Consider the following 22,118-nt stretch of genomic DNA (forward strand, 5'->3'; position numbering starts at 1 on the left):
GCTTTTGATTTAAATGAAAAGTTACTGAGTTAGTCTGGTTATTTTAAAGTGTTGTAAACTTATTTTTTTTTAAAATGATATTTATTGAAAGTTTTAAGATTACAAAGACAAACAAGGAAGAAAAGAAGAAAAAAAGAGAACAGATAACAATTAAACAATACAAATCGATAAAAGTCAAAATCAAAAAGCAAAGGCAAAACACATAATACATCAAAATCAAAAAGCAGAATTAAACAAAAATTTTTTTTAAAAACAAATCCAGTATTCTCAAATCCTTAACTGTCATTACCTTATTTCATCGATCTCCTCACACCTCCCTTTTTTGTGTTCTAGTTGTTAATTGTCTCAGCAAATCCTTTCCATTTTTCATAATATTCTGTCATTAAATTACCTTAATCTATTTTAACCTTATCTTACCATAAAAAACCCTAGAACTTAAAACTTAAATCTTATTTATACCAATTTCTCATAGCCATAGCATATTCTTACATAGTTCTTTTTAACATTTCTGCTAAAGACAAATAATTTCGTTCCAACATTTTTCTAATACTCATTAATTTTACAAAACATTCCTAAATAAAATTTTTAAAACTTTCTTCCAATCTTCATCCAGCGTCTCTTCCTCCTGGTCTCGGGTTTTGTCAGTCCTTTCTATCCCATCCATCTAGTTCATTAACCTGGTAACCTTATGTCCGAGGCCCTTAAGTCTCTTCCATGTCCCTTCCGCAGATCTTCTTCATATTTATACCTGTACTTTACTTTGTCTTCTGCTCCTTTCACTCGTGGAGACTCCAGCTTGACAATATTTTTGTCTCTTCTCGACAGATCAGCCCATTTTCTATAGTCCACACTGAGCTCCATGTGGTGTTTAAAAGCATGTTTCAAAGTCCCTCCAAGGTTGAGGACCCCCACAAGTCCAAACTCCTTCCGGCCCAACGCCAGATTTGAAAATTCAAAACATCCCTCATAGGGGGGTCTATCCAGCCCCCCATCTCCAAACCGAACAAGACTCTATCTCTCCAAATCTGGCTTTTTCCAGGTTCATTCATCAGATCCAACAACTCATGTTCCTGCTGGGCCACAGTTCCCTCCATCTCTGCCTCCCGAGGTCCAGCCACAACCTCCTCCCTCATCTGATCTGTCAGAGCACACTCCTGAATTAATTCCTGAGTGGGTTCTATATAGATACCCACTACCTGTCCAAAATTTCTGATCGCATCAGTCATCAAATCCGTCTTCTCATGTAACTGTTCCAATAAAGCACTTGTTTTGCAGAAAGCACGCACCAGAGCCTCCGAGTACATTGTTGTGCAAGGTCAAAGTCTAATCCCACGATCTTAATCTATTGCAGCTGCAAAACTCCCCAGTTCAAATTAATAACAGTTTCACAAGCTCCCTCTAGGGGAAGAACTTCTATTTGTATCCATCTCTCTCTCTCTCTCTCTCTCTCTTTTTTTTAGCAGATCTAACAACAAAGTTTCCTTTTTCAGATATTTTGCCAATATTTTGTTCCTTTTAGCTGTGAAGGAGAACAATGGAATCACTATGTTTCTCTTCTTTTAACTATCTGTCAAAAACGTTTGTCTATAGTCAATGAACTTCCCAAAAGCGTCTGTCCTGACACCCCGCTTCCAGGTTCAAGACGGTGGAAAATTACTTTTCTTTAACCTCTCTTCTGCAGGTTTAAACGGTCCAGAAAAAATCCCCCCTCTCCTCCTGCTTCCAAAGGGGGTTCAGTAATTTTAAATGATGAAAGTTGATCCTTTACAAACGATTTTCTAAACTCTAGCTTGCCATGTCTTTGCTTTGATCTTTCTACAAAAAGCGGAAGGCTGACTTCCTGTTTAGACCTTCCCGCTTCAGTGCCAAATTAAAAGGAATTTCTTAGTCCAATTTTCCGTTCTACTCATGGGTCGTTGTTGGACTCTAAAGTGTTGTAAACTTATGTGGCCCTCAGTGTGAACTTAAAAGAGGCTGGGGGAGAACAAGGATATGCAACTAGGAAAAGAAATTCATAGGAGAAGATAATTTGTATATTTCTCTATCCACACTGTGAGATCAAATAATTGTCTGGACTAAATAAAAACATTATGGAAGGATGCCTTGACACTCAAGAAGTATTTGTGTGGCAAATCTAATAATTGATATCCAGTTGGAGTGTCCTGCTAATGCTAACGGTGTTGGGGAGCTATAGGAGGGAAGGAGAAGAAGGGGAAGTCATGTCTGTTGGTGTGATGTTGGGTGTCATCCAAATGGACCACCTTAGTAAGCAGTATTTCTGGAACCAAAGGGAAAGGCCAATAAGGCCTTAAGGCCTTACACTGTCCATTCAACCATGACCCATTCACTTGGGTCTTCTTATCTTGTTCAAGATTTAAGGCTTAGAATTATGGTCAGAAGAAAATGTAGGCTTCTGCAGCATTTCCACAGATTATGCATCCACAGATGATGATAGGGTTCTCAGCCCTGTCAATACCTTTTTGGTTGACTCACTATGTACAGAAAACAAAATAATTATGATGGTGCTGCATTTGCTGTCTTGGTGTGGTGTTTGGTTCATGAATTTTTATAAGGCAATTTGATATCTGTGGAAGAGCAACATACCTATAAAAGACAAGAACTGCTTATTCGTTCCATTATATTTTCCAAAACCACTTCCTTTATTAGATATTAGCATACATACCTACAACAAACTATAAAAAAGGAGAGGGTTGTTTCGTGGAGAAAAACTGGAGTTTAGTTTGGTATGGCTGTGAAGAAATGTGCATGTTGTGTGCATGAAAATCTGGCAGCTGTGCATGTTTACTTCATTTTCATGTCGCAATGTAGTTGTTCCTCTTCTTTCTTTTTGAACACTTAGAAAAATAGTTTTACGATGATGATGATTATTATTATTACATTGGTGATAGTTATAATAAAAAGCACAGGAAGATATCACTGCACACTTTATCTTGTCTCTTGCAGTTTCTGTATATGGATTGCTCCATCTTTTATTTATTTATTGTTGTTTTTCAGCAGGTTTCAGTAGTTGTTTGTAAACAGCTGTGTCCAGTCTTGTCTCTCCCACTTCCCTCTACTTGTTTTGGATAATGTACACACAGGAGGAATAGAATCCCTTAATGCTCAGACATTTAATATCTGGTGACACATTTTGCTTTAACCAGTGCGAAAAGGACCCGCTTGCAATCAGCAAAGTGTGTATAAACTATGAAGTCAAGGCTGATTTGGTTGCATTAGAAGCAAGCAGACATTTTTGTTTTGTTCTGTCTGTTAGATACGTCACTAGGGGATGATCTTGGCAGAGAAAGCCACTGCAGGAACTTCTGTGTGTTTATCAGAGCTGCTTCATTTGGAAGGAGCTTCTGAACTGAAGTTGCACATTTAAAATGGCAAAACCAGAACATCCCCCCCCCCCCGGCACTTTTTGCATAGTTCAGACCTGGGGTCCCCAACATTTTTGACCTGGAAGCCCATTTAGAAATCTAATAAACTACCATGGGTACCACAAAAATGCCCAATTCTCAGAATCCCCCCCACCCAAATGAAACACAAGCAAATAAGTAGGAACCCTCCTAAATAGTCAACCTGTCAATCATTCAACTCAAAAAGTTCCCCAAACCTATCAATTTTAAAAGCTTAATGGCGGTGGCAGGAGGTCTGAGGGTCAAGGGTATGTGTGGCTGAGAGTGCTCTGGTGCCCACTGACATTACTTTGGAGACCCCATGTTGAGAATATGAGAATCACATTGTAATAGCTTTTTTTTTGTTTTTGAAAAGTGCCCATGGTTGTAGAAATGTTAATGTTAAAAATATATTTGCTGTATATGTCAAAGCAGAGAACATGCTAAGTGAGTTTTTGAATCATTGGCTTGAATTGTAAGATAAACAAATGGGAGGAAATTTGCAGCATGGAAGTTTGCCGTTCTTTTTCTTTCCTACAGCTGCCTACATTCACCCTCTGAGGGTTGAGAGGCCCTCCTGAATCATGTAGGATGAGGTAGAGGATGCTGTAGTTGGAGGTGGTGATTGACACCTGCCTATTTGGGGCTCTTCACCCCTCCTAAATGCCCCCTTCCTTATCCCATATTGTTCAGAAGGGTCCCTGTTCCTCCAGAAATGCCTTTCAGGGTTACCAGCAGCTGCAGAGGGGACAAGGGGAGAACAAACTTTTGTTTAAAAATGTGAACGTCCTTCTCCTTATGCATCTAAGGATCCAAGTCATTATATTTTACTCAGTCTTTTTCATTATTTTTGATCTGCTTGATGTCAAATTAACTAACTGGAGTACATATGTCATAGTTGTTGTATCAACTTTGGTTTTGCCTTTGGCCTGTTTATACAAACTGCATGAATTACAATGTGCATGTTTGCTGCGGGTTGCAGCTTTCCAGATCACACTATAATTTAACAAGTTTTCTCATGGCTCGATTCCCACCCACTTACGATTGCATCTAAACCATGTCATAAATGTCTTGATGTTGGTGTCATGTGTTATTTTTAAAGTGTTCCTGAACCTGTGGAGAGTAATAGCAGAGAGGTGAAGGAAAATCAGCATCACACAGCTCTTCTTTGCATATGTAAAGTCCAAATCAGCCCTAAATTCATCCTTATTTGTGTTAGTAGAGAGAATCCTCTGTTACCTGGAGGATTGTTCTGAACTACATCTCCCATCAGCTTTGGGCATCATGACTAATGGTCAAGGATGGTCAGAATTGTAGTCCAAAATGCCTGGAGGGCACCAGGCCAGTGATCTAGAGGAAATTTCAACTTACTATGCTGTGTTTGTCCACAGTAGTGCATTTAGATGAAACACGGCTGAGGCTGGCAGGACATTCACTGTTTATGTGATTTTGAGACACAATGCAGTAGCTAAAAATAATTGCCTTTCAAGTCCCGTCCCCCCCCCCATTGTGAATAGCAGACTGCATTGCTCTCTGCCCCAATGATGGTCCTTACACTCAACTGCTAAGAGAGAAGAATGTTCCACAGATTCAGGAAACTGCTCCCATATCAAACCATGCATTTCCCATGTTTATTTCATTTGACTGCATTAGTCATATACTTAATTTTTTTTCTGCCTACTTGGTGTTTACACCTTTCAGATATGGGCAGTAGGACAGGGAGAGAGGAAGAAATCTGCTTGGTTAACATGCACCTCACTTGTCATCGTTTAGGTAAGCTGTACATTTGCTATTTTAGTTCTTCCTCAAAAATTGGCCCACTCCACAAGGATTCCCTCTTGGACAGCACTGCAGAGTAAAGACTGGACCTAGGACGATGTGGAAAAAGCAAGCAGATTATCAGAAGCGAGTATAAACTTTGTAGATCTTTCTGATATGGAACTGTTGGGCACTGAATATGCTATGCACTTACTGGTCTGCAACATATGCACAAGAGGCATGATTATACCTGGCTTCTCCCAGTCTCTAGGCCAAGGGTGGAACCCTTTTTAGTCCAAGGGCCACATTCCCTTATGGGCAACCTTCTGGGGGCTGCATAAGCAAGTCTTGAAGAAAAAGTGGGGGGAGCAATGAATGCCACTTTCGCCTTTGTGCAGTAGAGTACATACTACATACATACATGCACACATCAACCAGTGTACCCAGGCAAGCAAGAGGCTTTGTCACAATTACGTAAGCACTCAACAAAGGAGTTCAGTGGGGCTGGTGAGGGGTGTGACCTGGGGTATGGCCTAGGGGAATTCCTGAAGACCAGTTACAAAGGCCTGAGGTTTCCCATCTTCTCTAGGTATATCTGCTGTTGCTTCACTACCATTGCAGAATGAATACCCAAGGATGAGTGACTTGCTAGCCTGGTTATCTCTGTCCCTGTATAATATGGAAGAGCTAATCTTGGCAGCATCACCACTAGGCCTGAAGAATATCATCTGAATCAGCCACATGCTTTCTAGCTCTTACAAAATAGAATTTTGTAAGAGACAACATTTTGCTGCAGCAGCACATCAAACTTCAATTCCTTGACTAAGGTCAGCATCTCCTGGAACAGGGGTTGCCAACTTTATTGGACCAGTGGGCACATTTACAATTTAGAGAGGGTGTTGGGGGTGCCAGTCACAAAATAGCTGCTCTGGGGTAAGCATGACCTAACACGAAATGGCTGCCATGCAGAGTGTGGCATAACACAAAATTAGAGAGACAGCTACCCCAGATAGCCTTGTGGTTACCATGGCAAGTCCTGATTGTGCAGGATGAGTATTTTGTGATCTCTGCTCCTCAGTCTCTCTCTCTCTCTCTCTCTCTCTCTCTCTCTCTCTCACACACACACACACACACACACACACACACTGTTGCTGTTGCTGTTTAATAGCAAGGAACATGCCTCAGTACCAGTAAAAAGATACAAGATAGCCACATCACACTTACTGCCATTTCAAAGAAATTGCTTAAAAGATACCTGCACATCTTATCTCATAACTTACTGCCCCAGGAAGTCTAGAATCGTACCTTTTAAAAAAAAAATGAAAGCCCAGTGCCTAGCGCATTTGCCCAGGGGTGCCAGTGAAAGCCTTTGTGAATTCTACAGCACCTGTGGGCATTGGGTTGGCAAGCCCTGTTCTATAGTCTAGCCAAGTTCTGTCACTTGGATTCTGCCTTCCTACTCAAACTTATTCTGGGAAATGGTTTCCAATCCTTACTACTACTATGTAAACCTCTACTAGCAGCATACAGAGGGAAGTTCGAATCGTTAGGGTTCTTAGTGGCTACATAGTTCAGTTCTAAATCCCACCACCACTCATGGAGAAGTGCCTACACTATTTTCCCCATGGTCTGTTTTCCCTACACATCATGCAAGCCTTGTTAAACTCTCTCTCATCTGACAGTCATTTTGGAGTCTGAGATTCAATACTCTGCTTAGTAGAGTGGTTACAGCTTCTGGTTCTTTGTGGCTTGAGGTCAGCTAGAACGAGTTGCCATGTCACCCAGTTCTCCCCAAAGCACACAACCACTCATATGAGTTTCTCTCCCAGACTCTTTTCATAATTTTGAAAAGGTGAGGATTGTACACTGTCAGCCTCTTCAAGCTTCCTTCCCCCAATTGCTTATGAAAATAATCTCCAAACAGTGTCAATAAAGAATTTCCAGATAACAGATTGTAGACATTTATAATCAATTCAAAGAAGGCTGCATTGACAAATTATTTGTGAACAAAGAGTCGGAGAAACAAAGTAGAAGATCAAAATTCTTCATTTGAAATCCTTTGGGAATGCATTGGCTGAAAGTGATTTATTTATATTGTGCTATTAAATGGAGCATTCATAAATGAGATGTGAATAATTTATTCAACAGATATGATAAAATATAGAAACTGTCTTCTGTTTAAATTCTGAGTGTATAATGTGGGTAATGGAAGTACTATGTGTAACCACATTTAAGTGCATGCAAAATTGCTTTCATGTGATGCAGCTTGAAAGTAGGACAGTGACATAAGAAGGAATCCGCTTATTGAAGATCTTCTCTCTCCCTCCCTTCCTATTTTCATAAGTTGGAAACAGAGAAAATTCAGATTTTATTTTCCAGAGTAGAGGGACATTGGAAGAAAAGACCACTTCCAATTCATGGGTTTTCATGACCAACATTAGAGTTGTCAGAGCTTATATAACCTCCTTGATGTCTTGCTGTAGAGGTATTCACAGTGACACATATAAACACAAACACACACACACACATATATATGCAACTGCCTACTGTGTGTGTGTGTTTTCAATAGCAGACATGTTAGGAGCCAGTGTGGTGTAGTGGTTAAGAGTGGTAGTCTCGTAATCTGGGGAACCGGGTTCGCGTCTCCGCTCCTGCAGTCCTGCAGATCATAATGATCATTTTAGTTTTGTAAAATAGTATCAGCATGTGTCTGGAAAAGACATTTGGATAGAGGATGACAACAGGAAGCCACTGGCTGGCCAAATACGGTGACAGCAACTGCCATTGCTAATGCCACCACTGTTGTAGCTTTTCAGATGTCTTCTTACTGCCTGATTTTAACTCTCCCTCCCTTTTTTACTTTTTGGCGCAGAGTGTAGTGGGAGAAAGGGAATAAGAAAGAAGCATGTAGATAGCTTCTAGTCCAGGGGTCGGCAAACTAAGGTGAGTGGGCCGGTTCAGGCCCAATTGCCTTCAGGATCCGGCCCACAGACTGTCCGTGTATCAGCATGGGGATTCTGCGCCATTTTTTCCTGCGCCATTCTGTCCCTTCCCACACTGCTGTGGCGCCTCCTCCCTCCCTCCTCCTGGCTTCTCCCCGTCCTGCCTAGAGGAGGAAGGGGGCTGGCCTGGCCTGGCTGAACACCATTTTAAGCAGCCCCTCTCCAGAGCCAGCCCTTTCGCTCCACTCATCTTCCTGCCCCTGCCCTGGTGCTCCTGTGGGCCAGAGAGCGGAGCGGACGAGCTCGTTCTGCCTACCCCCGAGAAGCAGCAGCCCCAGGGAAGGTAAGCACAGTGGCTGGGGGTGGGGAGGAGGACTACTTGCCCCCCTCACCTCTTTTTTCAGCTCCCCCCCCCCAGTCCCGCTTCTCTGGCCCGCCACAAGGTCTGAGGGACAGTGGACTGGTCCGCAGCTAAAAAAATTTGCCGACCCCTGTTCTAGTCAGTCATCCACGATCCCCTATATCTTCTGTGCTGTTGCAATGTCTAATGAAGTTAAAGTTTAGATCACATGAGTAGGATGAACCCGGTCTCTCAATGAATAGCTCAGACCTGGGGAACTTAATGGGTGCTGTACTACTGAGTGGACTGGCATCACTTCAATGTCTCCTGGCCATTCTGCTAGTTGCTAGCAATTTTACATGGCAAATTTCAGAGATTCTAGTTTTGTAGAAGAGCAGAAAAAATCCCGCATTTCACATTTTTTGAAGGACAAGTCTAGATGCTAAAAATTCAAAGACTCAAATTAAGTCTTCATCATCAAAGCATAAATGGAATTCTCTTATGTGGTTCTTCTAAAAACAAAATACTTAAAAGTTAGTAAGAAATCAACAATGTTTGACATTATTGGTCATGTTCAGGACAAGTTACCATACTTCATGGAGGAGGGCTTAAAGAATATGACTTGGCTCAGGCGGCGAAGGAAAAGAATAGAAGTCAGATTTTTTCATCACTTTAAAAGGTTCTAAACCTATGAAAATACTGGTTTAACTATCAATAAATATAGGTGGCTAGCTTGGTTGCTCTTGGAAAGAAGAATTCACTAAAACACCTATAAAAGTCTGTGACTTGTGTGTTGGGTATTCTAAACAAATGCCTTGATTCCTTTGATCCTATATAATGTTCATGGCCAAGTCAAATGTGCAATGCTTCATTCAGTAGAATGCCCTCAAGGCAGCTTTATTTGATGGTAAGAGCTAATGAAGATCTGTGATTTGCTCTTCCCCTTTCTTTTGCTCCATGTTTCCTGTTAAGAATTAATTTATTTCTTGAGCCCGAGGATACTGAAGTCCCAGCATTGATCCTAAACTCAGCCAGCTATTCATTAGTAGATTCTCATAAGATCACTCAGTTCATTGTTTGTTTGGGTGTCACTTCACAAAAAGTGTCACTACCCATATTGGTGTTGCCTAATCTTATAAATGAAACTAGTTCAGGTGCTTTGGGATCTTAAATACAAAAATACACTAGTTAAGCCTTATGCTGAAAAATGTCACCTTGATTCTGGGTTCACTCCAGTCACACACAGAGTTCCTGTGTTTCCATAGAGAACTGTCTCCTCTTGAAGAAGATAGGGGAGTCTTGAATATACAGTAGTACCTTGGGTTAAGTACTTAATTCATTCCGGAGGTCCGTACTTAAGCTGAAACTGTTCTTAACCTGAAGCACTACTTTAGCTAATGGGGCCTCCTGCTGCTGCTGCGCCGCCGGAGCACGATTTCTGTTCTCATCCTGAAGCAAAGTTCTTAACCCGAAGCACTATTTCTGGGTTAGCAGAGTCTGTAACCTGAAGCGTATGTAACCCGAGGTACCACTGTACCCTGAAGACTCCAATGCTCCCAGAGGTAGAAAAGACTTCCCAAAGACATGTTTATAAGATCTTCTTCTGCTTGTCCAATTTTAATTTGTAGATGACTTCTTGTATCTGAAACAGTATTTTAGAAGTTGTACTGTTTGTACAACAGTAAACAGTTGTACTGTTTGTACAACAGTAAAACCCATGTTGGGTGCAGGACAATTCTTCATTTTCCAAACACAGGGATTGCTTTGCTGCTCTAAAGTGTCAAGACCTATTTGACATACATATTTCCTCAGTCATGTTATTGATTCCTTATTGCAGTATTTTGCCATCCATATTTTTGATTTGCCTTAGTTTGCTGTAAATTGGTAGATGCACTGACCATGTAATGCTTCGATTGATTTTGTTGCATGTTGATTTACAGTGTGTTATACTGATCATGGCCTTTTCGGTTGCTTTTGAAAATAGCTTTCATGATGACTGGTCTGCTTCTCCTTTCAGTAGCACTATTTCAGCACTGCTGAGTTCAGTGGTTCTACCCTTGAGAAAAGAATTCATTGTGTTTGGTCTTAGTACCAGGGGTGTCACAGTAAGCCCCACTTCACTCAATCAATCAATCAATCAATCAATCAATCACAAGAGTGGCAATGTTCATCAACTTTGGGGACCCCCAGCCCCCTCAAATATTTCAGTAGGGAGGTTGAGGGGACCTTGGCCCCTAGGAGTTGGCTACTATGCCTAGTAAAATGTGTGTCCCCTTAGATCCTATGTGTGTTAGTCACTCATACTTTGAGAAGGAGGGAAAGGGACATGTATTTTCTGCAAGATGTTGTTAGAATGTATTTGCATGCAATTGGAGTTGTTGTAATGTTGGCTAATATCTCTTAGCTCTGGGATAAAACTTTTATGCGTGTGTGTGTATGTACGCATACATGTGGCATATACACACGTCTTTAAGCACTAGTATTATAAACTCAAACATGAACAATTTCTAAAAGTATAGTAAAACAAAACTTACAACTGCAATTTAATATTTACATTAAGCAAGAAATAAAACAGTTTGAAGTGTAGGACAGTGACTTCACAATCTTTTTAATTTAAAACGTTTCTCCTTTATGAAATCTTTGGAATTATTCCTTATTCTCACGAGTCCAAGTTGTTACTGCATTTGCTTAAATTCAACCCTTGTTGACATTGTTCCTCCCACCTCCTTTTTCATATATGCCACTGTCAAAATTATGACAATATGCTTTTCAGGTGGGTTTTGCATCTTGAACCTTTGTGATGGCACAGATTTTTCTGCTGAAACATCTGAAACTATCCAATGATGCAGTACGCAACTATGTGTGCTGTAGTCCTATAATTGCATAGTGATCTCTGAAATACACAGGCTCTCAATCACACACCCACACTCTCTATAGTCCTATTCATGCAACTGAATAAAACAAACATGAAGGAAGGTGTGGGATTGTGGTGACCTTTGCATGTTGGCTGTATCACCTGTACAGTCTTTATGTACTTGCTTTATGGGTAGGTGAAAGCCATGCAGAAACTAGGTTCCCAACTGCTCCGAAAAACCACACTTGCCTGTGTGTACATTTCATACACACAGAGAAACTGTACAGTAAATACATATAGATGGGTATGGGACTTGCTGCCAAGATCTCGCTCCTGCATATGCATGTTTTCTGTATATACTTCCAATTTTGTGACCAGTACATCTCTCTCTCTCTCTCTCTCTCTCTCTCTCTCTCTCTCTCTCTCTCTCTTTCCCTTCCCCCCTGGCTTTCTCTCAGACACCTAACCAATGAAGATTTGTTGGTTATATATAAAGCCAATTATGAATGTCAGTGCCAGTCTAATATATTTTTTTAAACACGAAAGCTTATACCAATAACAAACTTAGTTGGTCTCTAAGGTGCTACTGGAAGGAATTTTTTTACATATTTTGTTTCGACCACGGCAGACCAACACAGCTACCTACCTACCTACCTACCTACCTACCTACCTACCTATATTTTTCTAAAGCAGAGTCCAAATGGAGCAAACACGCCATTGAGCCACTAATTCATGTCTCCATCTATTCCATGCACTGCCTGAATCAGGTTGCTTTACACTGTTGCTTAGCAGGGCTGACTGTGACCCCACCCCCATCCCGGCCATCTCCTGTATTGCCACAGTGACTGGCCCCATGTTTAACTCTACTTTTTGCAGAAAGTTTGGTAATGGCACAATCTTAAGGACAAAATGAAGGAAGCAAATGCACCCTTAAATCATTTGGTAGCCCCCAATAGACCATTTAAAAAGCCCTTTACCCATCATTTGCAGTAGGCTGTTGTATCAGGTTTCATTCTCCTTTCTAGTTACTGTAAGGATAAGATGGGAACTTGCACAGCCATACAAAATGGAGTGAAAATTAGGCAGTTAGCAGTATACTATTCTATCATGAAACTGTTTGAGTCTTTGAATTTTTAGCATGCAGCTACAGGAGTCAGCAAACTTTTTCAGCAGGGGGCCGGTCCACTGTCCCTCAGACCTTGTGGGGGGCAGGACTATATTTTGAAAAAGAAAAAAAATGAACGAATCCCTATGCCCCACAAATAACCCAGAGATGCATTTTAAATAAAAGCACACATTCTACTTATTTAAAAACACCAGGCAGGCCCCACAAATAACCCAGAGATGCATTTTAAATAAAAGGACACATTCTACTCATGTAAAAACATGCTGATTCCCAGACTGTCCACGGGCTGGATTTAGAAGGCGTTTGGCCCCCGGGCCTTTGTTTGTCTACCCATGATGTAGGAGATCCTTTGGTGCCTCAATATGCAGCTTTAAGCGCTAGGTGAAAGTGTTCCTCTTCAACCAAGCCTTTGGCTAACATCCTATATCATTTTAAATGTTTCATGGGAGAGGGTGGAAGGGGTTATTATTGTTTCATTTTCTTCTTCTTTTTATTAGGTCTTTTGTGTTTTTATCTTGTATTGTTATGCTGTGAACCCCCCTGAGAAATGCAGATGAAGGGTGGTATACAACTTTTAACAACAATAATACTGAGAAGTTCCCCTCTGCATGTCCCACTGAAATGAAAGGGAATTGTGAAGCCTGTGTTCCTGTTGCACTGTTCCTGTTAATTTTGATGTGCTATATTTTCCAGTAGACTGTGTCCAATAACCAGCGCAAGCCCAATATATTTTGTGGCCTTAAGCAAAATACAAGATGCCACCACCCTTTATTCCATGTTCAAAAGCTGGCCAGACTGGGCAGTTTGGGGCAGACTCTGCCATTGTACCTTAAGGGCAGCAGGTTAGCAGTGATATCCACTTTCTACCCTCAGCATTTGCCCCCTGAGTTGGATGCCTCATTCTGCCTCATGGTGGTAAATGGCCATTGTTCTTCTTACTCAGCCACCATTGTTCTACAAACTTGCTGGAGGGCTGTACCTTATCAAGTGTTCTCTTTTCTTAATAGCCCAGCTTTCTCTCCCGTGGACGCAAAGATGTCTTTAGATATTTGTTTAATCATATCATAGTATTAAAAGGGCACGCTGAGGACACACTGCACTACATTTAGCACACAACTTTTTCAGTGACTGAAAAGTGTTCTTTAGTGTAGTGTCATAGAGACATTTACCGGATAGCTAATTGAAGGAACGAAACGTTATTTGACGGTTGTGGAGTGTGGATCTAGATTTATAAACTTTTGCCACATATTGTGGGAATGGGAGCATAGCTCAATCAGAGATCCATGCTTTGCACATGAAGGGTCTCAAGATCAATTCCTGGCATCCTCAGTTAAAAAGGGAGCTCAGGTTGCAGGGTAGGGAAAGACTTCTGCAAAGGACAACTGCTGGGTGTCACCATAGTAGATCATGGATTGGAACATAGGAATCTGTGTTATACCAAGTCAGACCGTTGGTCTATCTAGCCCATTATTGTCTAAATTGACTGACAGTAGCTCTCCAGGGTTCCAGACAGGAAACTTTCATTGAATACCACCTTTAACCGTTCAGCTGAAAAAAAATTATTACATAAAAAGGATTGAAGTTGGAACATAAACTGACCCTGAATGTGCATTAGCTGTAGCAACTGAACCATTGGCCTTACAACTTCATATTGCTACGCTCATTTTAGCTGCTCATTTAACATAATTGGCTACAATACATGGGATAGAGACTCTGTACATCAACCACAGGTGAGAAACACTGCAAAAGAGTGGGAGTTTGACTTCTGGAAGAGTTAGATAACAGGAAGAGGAGGGCAGAGGAGTAAACATAGTAGTCCTGTGCCTTCCAAGGAACACTGACATGATTTGCCTTGGCTATTCATAGTGAAATAACTGGTTGAGAAACTGGGATGCTTCCTGGAAAATAACTGAACCCAGAGGTCGCTGCTCCTAATAGGAGCAATTCAGAACTCTCAACTTTTGAACAGTGTTCAAAACTCCCATTGCTCTAGGTGCATTTTGTGACAGGGAGTTTCATCAGTGTGAGCAGTTTCTGAGCTCTGGGTGCAGTACTGCACCTAAGATTTCAGATTAAAACTGCCACTGCTGGAAGGAAAGGAGGACCTTTTCTGCCTCCCCACTTCCAGCCACTCTCTGATGACTGGAGAAGGAACCCTCAAAAGAATATTAGGGAGGAAGGCAGGGGAAGTATGGATTTGTTTTTTGCAGTCTTCCGATGAGGACTAGACCATGTGAAAAATGAACATAAGATTTTAGCTGTAGTTCATTCATTTTCAGCTTTTTATTCTTGTTATTTAAAAAAGCGTGCCTAGACACTCTGTTGGGGTGCCCATAACCTAGGTTTAAGGTGCCATTTAGCTCCTAGCTTTCATATCTCAGTTTCTAACACTGCTTTTGAACAATATTTTCATTTAAATATTATTTTGTCAACACGTGATGCACATGCTTCTTGAGCAAGAAGAGTGTGCTAATCAGTTTGCTAATCATTGCTATGAATCTTTTCTTTCCTGGGAGTTTATGCTTGTAAATTTGAAGCTGTTGCATGTACTTCAAACCAAGATATAAGCTAGAAACGTAGAAAACAATTAATTATGTTCCTCCTCAATGAAGCCCTTCGATTAAAGCTGGCCGGGCTTTAACTAAACCTCCATGAGAGCCTGTCTGTCTGTCTTTCTTTCACATGGAGGGGTCCATGCTGGGTGTGAGATGCACTGACTTAGGACTCATGAAAATGTGCTATAATTTTGTGACAGTGCCTTTCAACAATCTTTACAGCACTCTTCTAGTTATTGCTGTTAAATAAATTATAAATCACAGCCCTAGCTAGTATGCTTCAGTTGCAACTAAGATTTGGCCAATTTCTGTTCCGCTGTTGTGTTGGTCTTAAAACACTGTGATTTTGTTTGGTAATTGCACACATAGAGGAAGATGCCATCATTGGAGGCACAGCAATGATTAAGGGCAGAGCAGCAGGTGGCTGTACTATGGATACAGAATGGAGGATGCCATCTGTTTGTAAAAAAAAACAAATGTGTGACTGTGGAACTCCTTTGCAAAAAACCAAGCCCAGTTCAAAACAAAGGGTGGTAGGGAGAGAAATTGCAAATATAAATAATTTTACTGTGGAATCGGGCAGAGGAATATGGGTGGAGGATAGCTTACATATTATAGAGTGGCATATATAGAAGTCACTACCCTTAATTTCTTGATGTGCATTAACCTAAAGACTAATTTTTTGCACTGCGGGATGTCAGAAATATATAATCCCATCACTAGCAGAAATAAGCTACTGCAGTCAGCAATGTGGGCTTTCTGATATTTTGGCCTAAATTTACTGGGAATTGAATTAACATATTTTAGTAAGCAAAACTAAAAATAGAATGTCATGTTGATTTTATGTTTTGCATAAACACAGGGTTTTTTTCTGCAGTTGGATTTTCCCTCTCCCACCCCTGCAGCCAGGGCTTAGCATACTATAGTATGTTACTATAGTAAACATAACTTTTTAATGGACTGGGAAACAAACAAAAATAAATAGATCTTGTTATTGTGTGGTCTGGAACTGAACCTGCAATACCTCCAATGTATGCCTGCAAAAAATCATCAGACTACCATCTTACTACCATTTCTACCATCCTTCAATTATTATTGCATGAAATAACAGGGTCACACTTCAAGGAAAGCTTCATTAAACAAAAATGTATTTAGTAGCCACATAAATATTGAAACACTAGGTACTTGTCTAAATTCAAGTGGTAACTGATTCCAGAGGGCTGCAGTTGCAACACTAAAACCCTGGATTCTAGTGCATACTAAGCACACTTCTTGGACCTGTGGTTTTCTTAGTTGTGCCCCATCTGAGGATCACAGTTGCTAGGCAGGGATATTTGGGCAAGGTCATTCCTTTGGTTTCTTCTTACCTTGGCCAAAGCATCCTAGGTATAACCATTTGAGCCACAATCCTGAAGTAACCTTTTAAAAAAAGCAACCTTTAAGCATAAACCTTTTTGTCTGTCCTTTAAAATGTACATATTTCCTAAACCTTAACGATACTTGGAAAACACTGGGGTTTTTTTTGTTTTTATCAGCTAAAGATGAACTCAGCTTTGCTTACATGCACCCAGTTAATAGCACCTCTCTATCTCTGGTTCAGTTGCTATAGAAACCATGTCCTGCTAGCATCCCAATCTTACACTGTTCTAAATTCAGACCACAGCGTTAGACAATAATATTAATTGTGTACCTTATACTTTGCTCTAATCTTCCTCATTTTAAAAATAATTCTGGTATGCATTATGAGAGGGATTATATATGAAATTCTCACAGGTGCAATGCCTGTACTGTGGTATACAAAGAACCCATGTGATTTGTAGAAATACAGAGCTCCCTAAAAGACATAGGTACAAAATGGAATTGCCCACTACTGCTTGTAAAAAGCATAATAGCAAGCAAAAAGTGTCTTCCCTGGGGCTTAGGGCTACAGCTTCCTGTTGCTGGTAGTTACACACAAATACAATCTAGTGTAATATAAAAGAAGTTAAATATATGGCCAGGTCAGGACAAAATGCTTGATCTTCATGGTTCATTTTGACTTAATGGCTACTTGATGAAGGGAGGGCCAGCAGTTTTAAAGGAATGCTACCCATTAATAATTTTAAAAGGAGATTGCTCATATTTCAAGGACCTGCCCGCCGTAAGTGGAAATCATTCACACACACCACCACCACAGAATTTGTCCATACATTTTGTTAAGGCAATGGGACCCGGGTGGCGCTGTGGTCTAAACCATTGAGCCTAGGGCTTGCCAATCAGAAGGTCAGTGGTTCGAATCCCCGCACCGGGGTGAGCTCCCGTTGTTTGGTCCCAGCTCCTGCCAACTTAGCAGTTCAAAAGCACGTCAGAGTGCAAGTAGATAAATAGGTACTGCTCCAGCCGGAAGGTAAACTGCATTTCTGTGTGCTGCTCTGGTTTCGCCAGAAGAGGCTTAGTCATGCTGGCCACATGACCCTGAAAAACTGTCTGCGGACAAACGTTGGCTCTCTCAGCCAGTAAAGCGAGATGAGCACTGCAACCCCAGAGTCGTTCGCAACTGGACTTAACTGTCAAGGGTCCTTTACCTTTACCTTTGTTAAGGCAGAAATTTGTCTTGTCTTTGGTTTCAGAAATGTGTGTTTCTTCAGGTGGGGGCATGGATTACAAAGAGCTGTAGCAAGTATACTTTAAAGATATTATAAAGGAAAGTGTGTGTTTTTTTAATCCAATTGGCAGCACATAATAATATTTTTGTTTGGATCATATTCGTTCTGAAAATTCTAGAATTGCTAGGTAGGATAACACAATTGGGTAGTACTTAATACTGTGATAGCACAGTACTTACTAAGTCAGCTAATTAAAATGATGTGATTAGATACCCATGATTATATTGTGATCATATAACATAATATTATGCACCTTCCTTGTCCCCCTGAACCGTCTATAATTTGCCTGGTCAAAAGGTGGCAGCTGTAACCCAATGACCCACCCAACCTGCACTGCAAATTGTTTTGAAGCTCTTCTAAGAACCACTTTAAACACCAGGCAGCAGAATCATGGAATTGCTGAGTTGAAAGGTACACTGAAAATCATCTAATCCAAGACCTTGCAAGGCAGAAATATGCAGTTGTCCAATACGGGGACTGAACCTGCAACCTTGGTGTTATCAGCACCACACTTTAACCAACTGAGCTATCCAGTGTGGGGGGATTCTGCACATAATACATGAAGTGGGGCTTGTGAATCTTATTCATGGTAAGATCTGTGAACATCAGGTAAATGTTTTGAGTTCATGAGCCCTACTCACAAGTAAAATATGTGAGCTGCTTTTCAGAGAAGCGGACACGGAGCAATGGATCCAAACTACAAGAAAGAAGATTCCACCTAAACATTAGGAAGAACTTCCTGACAGTAAGAGCTGTTCGGCAGTGGAATTTGCTGCCAAGGAGTGTGGTGGAGTCTCCTTCTTTGGAGGTCTTTAAGCAGAGGCTTGACAACCATATGTCAGGAGTGCTCTGATGGTGTTTCCTGCTTGGCAGGGGGTTGGACTCGATGGCCATTGTGGTCTCTTCCAACTCTATGATGCTATGATTCTATGAGATACTGCAACAGAAGAAGTAGAAGCAAATGTTTATATAGGGATGTTTAGACCAACCTATTTCCAGTTTCTGTCAATTTCACATTTCACATTCATAATTTTGCCAAGTGAATTTTTATTGTTTTCCTTACATATTCTTTTCCAACAAATTATAATAGCGCCATACATTCCCTTTGACTCTGCCGAGTCACGACCCCCCTCCCTCCCCACAACTGGTATATTTATCCTCTTTCCATCACACACATCATTCTCATATTAGTACTATTATACATTGGAGGTATTATGTCAATCCTGCTAGTGTCTTGACCTCTTTACAATTCTTCTTTAAATATTCAATAAATTTACTCCAGTTATTTTGGTATCTTTGATCTCCCTGGTCTCGGATCCTCCCTGACAGTTTGGCAAGTTCTGCATATTCTGTCAACTTCGCCTGCCACTCCTGTATAGTTGGTATATCTTGTACTTTCCATCTTTGGGCCAGAAGGGTCCTTGTGGCAGCTGTAGCATACATGAACAAATTTTGATCTTCTATTTTAATTTCTGTTCCTATTAAGCCTAATAGACACGCTTCCGGTCTCTTGGGGAAAGTATATCTAAATATTTTTTTGAGTTCATTATAAATTGATTCCCAATTTTTTTTTTACCTTATCGCAGGTCCACCACATATGGAAATAGTCCCCATCTGCCTTTTTGCATTTCCAACACTTTCTTTCTTTTTTCCTATACATTTTAGCTAATTTTACTGGCGTCAAATGCCATCTATACATCATTTTTAGCAAGTTTTCCTTTAAAGCCATGCATCCTGTGAATCTCAAACCCTCCTTCCATAATCTTTTCCACGCATCCAATTCAATGTTATGCCCAATATCAATTGCCCATTTTATCATTGATTCCTTTTCTTCTTCGTCTTTTGTATACCATTCTAGCAATAAACTATACATTCTTGATAAAATTTTATCTTTACACTCTATTAACTCAATTTGGAATTTCGATTTTTTATCTTCGAACCCATTTCTCTTTTTGTCTTCCTTTAATAAGTCACTGATCTGATGGTATTGCAGCCACCCTGTTAACATCTTTTCAGTTTGGTCATATGGTTTGAGCTTTATCCCTTGGACTGTTTTCCTAGTAATATCCTCATATGTTACTCTTTCCCCTTCCATGTTCACTTTTTTTGTAGTCAGCACCTCAATTGGTGATATCCATCACGGTGTCTTTCTTTCCAGGAGGTTTTTATTCCGATCCCATACTTCATATAAAGATTTCCTAATCACATGGTTTAGAAAACCTTTATGTACCTTTACTTTGTTGTACCATAGGTACGAATGCCAACCATATCTATTGTCGTGGCCCTCTAGATCTAATAGGTCAGTGTTTTCTAAAGTCAGCCAGTCTTTTAACCATACCAAGCACGAAGCTTCATAATATAAAGTCAGGTCTGGTAAATCAAAACCTCCTCTCTCTTTCTTATCTACTAGTATCTTCATTTTTATCCTTGGCCTTTCCCCCTGCCAGACAAACTTCACTAAGTTTTTTTGCCAATCCTTAAATTGTCTTATCCCTTTTACCACTGGTATTGCTTGAAATAGAAATAACAGTCTAGGTAGTATATTCATTTTTATCACAGAGATTCTGCCTAATAATGACAATTTTAGTCTACTCCATATATCTTTCTTAATTTCTTTCCATACCACCTCATAGTTGTCCTTGTACAGGTTTATATTTTTTGTTGTCATCCAAATTCCTAAATATTTTATTTTTTTAGCTATCGCGATTCCTGAGTCTACTTGTAATTCTTCCATCTCTTCTTTCTTCAGATTTTTTGCTAGCATTTTCGTCTTGTTTTTGTTGAGTTTAAACCCTGATACCTTCCCAAACTCTTCCATTCTTTTTATTGCCTCTTTCACACTTTGTCTTGGTTCTTCCAACTTAAGACTAGATCATCTGCGAAGGCTTTTAACTTAAATTCTTTTCGTCCCACCTTAATGCATCTGACTTCTGATGATTCTCTTAGCTTCTTATTCAAGACCTCAAGGACTGTAATAAATAGCAAGGGAGACAAAGGGCATCCCTGCCTAGTACCTTTAGTTATCTCAAAGTTATCTGATATGTTGTTATTAATTATTAACTTTGCTTTTTGGTCCGAATAAATTGTGTCAATACCTCTCAAAAAATTTTCACCAATTCCTAGTACTTTTAAGTTTTCTTTCATGAAATGCCAAGAAACATTATCAAACGCTTTTTCCGCGTCTATGAACAATAGTACTGCCTGTTTCTCATTTCTGACTTCAAGGTATTCAATTATATTTATCAGGTTTCTTACGTTGTCGCTTAGTTGCCTCCCCGGCAGAAAGCCTGTTTGGTCCTTGTGTATCACCTTATTTAACACCATTTTTAGTCTATTCGCTAGTATATCCGCAAATAGCTTATAGTCGTTATTCAATTACGAAATTGGTCTGAATTTTTTTACATCTAATATATCCCCCTCTTTCTTCGGGATCAGTGTAATATAAGCTTCTTTCCAGGTGTTTGGCATCTTTCCTTCTCTTAAGACTTTATTCATTACTTCACTTAGAACAGGTGTCAGGTATTGCGATAGTGTTTTATAATACTTTGCTGAGATACCGTCCGGTCCTGGGGCCTTCCCTATTTTCATTCTTTTTATTGCCTTCGTGACCTCTTGCTCTGTTATCTCCTGGTTAAGCATTCTTTTTTCTTCTTCTGAGATTTGATGTAGTTTATGGTCATGGATATACTTTTCTGTTCTCTTATTGTCTTCTTTATCTTTCCTATAAAGATCTCTATAGAATCTCTGAAATACTTTTCTAATTTCTTTCGGGTCCTCAATCAATTTATCCCCATCTTTTATTTTACAAATTGTCTTCTGTTTTTGTCTTGCTTTTATTTGCCACGCCAAGAATCTCCCAACTTTGTTGGCCGACTCAAAATTTTTTTGTCTCATGGTTTTTATTTTCCATTCGATCTCCTGTCCCACCACCATGGAGAACTGAGACTGCAGCATTTTTATATTTCGTTTTATTATTTCATCTTTAGGTTTTGTTATTAGCTGTTTTTCGTTCTCCATGAGCTGGGACAGGATCTCTTCTTTCTTCTTCTCTCTCCCTCTTTTCTGGAAGCTGTTTTTTTGAATCAGGAAACCCCTTATCACCGCTTTGCTCGCGTCCCAGACTGTTTCAATTGGTATTTCTTTGTTTAGATTCCATTTAAAATAGTCTGTTATTGTCTCTTTTGCAGTTTCCACTACTCTCTGGTCATTAAATAAGCTCTCATTCATTCTCCATCTATGTGTAGAAGGATCCTTTCCTTTTAATTCCATATATAGCGGATTATGATCTGACAGGGTTCTTGGGAGGATTTCAATTCTAGTTACTCTTGGTGTTAGAATCTTAGAAACCCAGATCTGATCTATTCTGCTGAAGCTTTGGTTTGGTTCAGAGTGGAATGAAAATTGTCTTACTGTTGGATTCCTTAATCTCCAGATGTCAATTACTCCCAATGTATTGGCCATATCAAAGAAGGCCTTCGGGAGTTTACCTTCATATGT

At 40.1% G+C, this 22,118-nt stretch overlaps 1 protein-coding gene across 3 annotated transcripts in view; it reads left to right on the forward strand.

Moving 5' to 3' along the window:
* GPM6A (glycoprotein M6A) overlaps positions 1–22,118 on the forward strand; it is a 197,719-nt gene that overhangs the window by 99,696 nt on the left and 75,905 nt on the right. The window contains exon 2 of one of the 3 annotated variants that reach the window (XM_081021773.1): positions 5,103–5,174. The exons of the other annotated variants lie outside the window; for them this stretch is intronic. Coding sequence (XP_080877899.1) covers positions 5,103–5,174 — 72 coding nt within the window. The remainder of the gene's footprint in view (positions 1–5,102; positions 5,175–22,118) is intronic. 3 annotated transcript variants of the gene reach the window in all.

Source organism: Podarcis pityusensis (assembly GCF_964106645.2).
Source record: "Podarcis pityusensis genome assembly, chromosome: 9".
Classification (NCBI taxonomy): Eukaryota; Metazoa; Chordata; class Lepidosauria; order Squamata; family Lacertidae; genus Podarcis; species Podarcis pityusensis.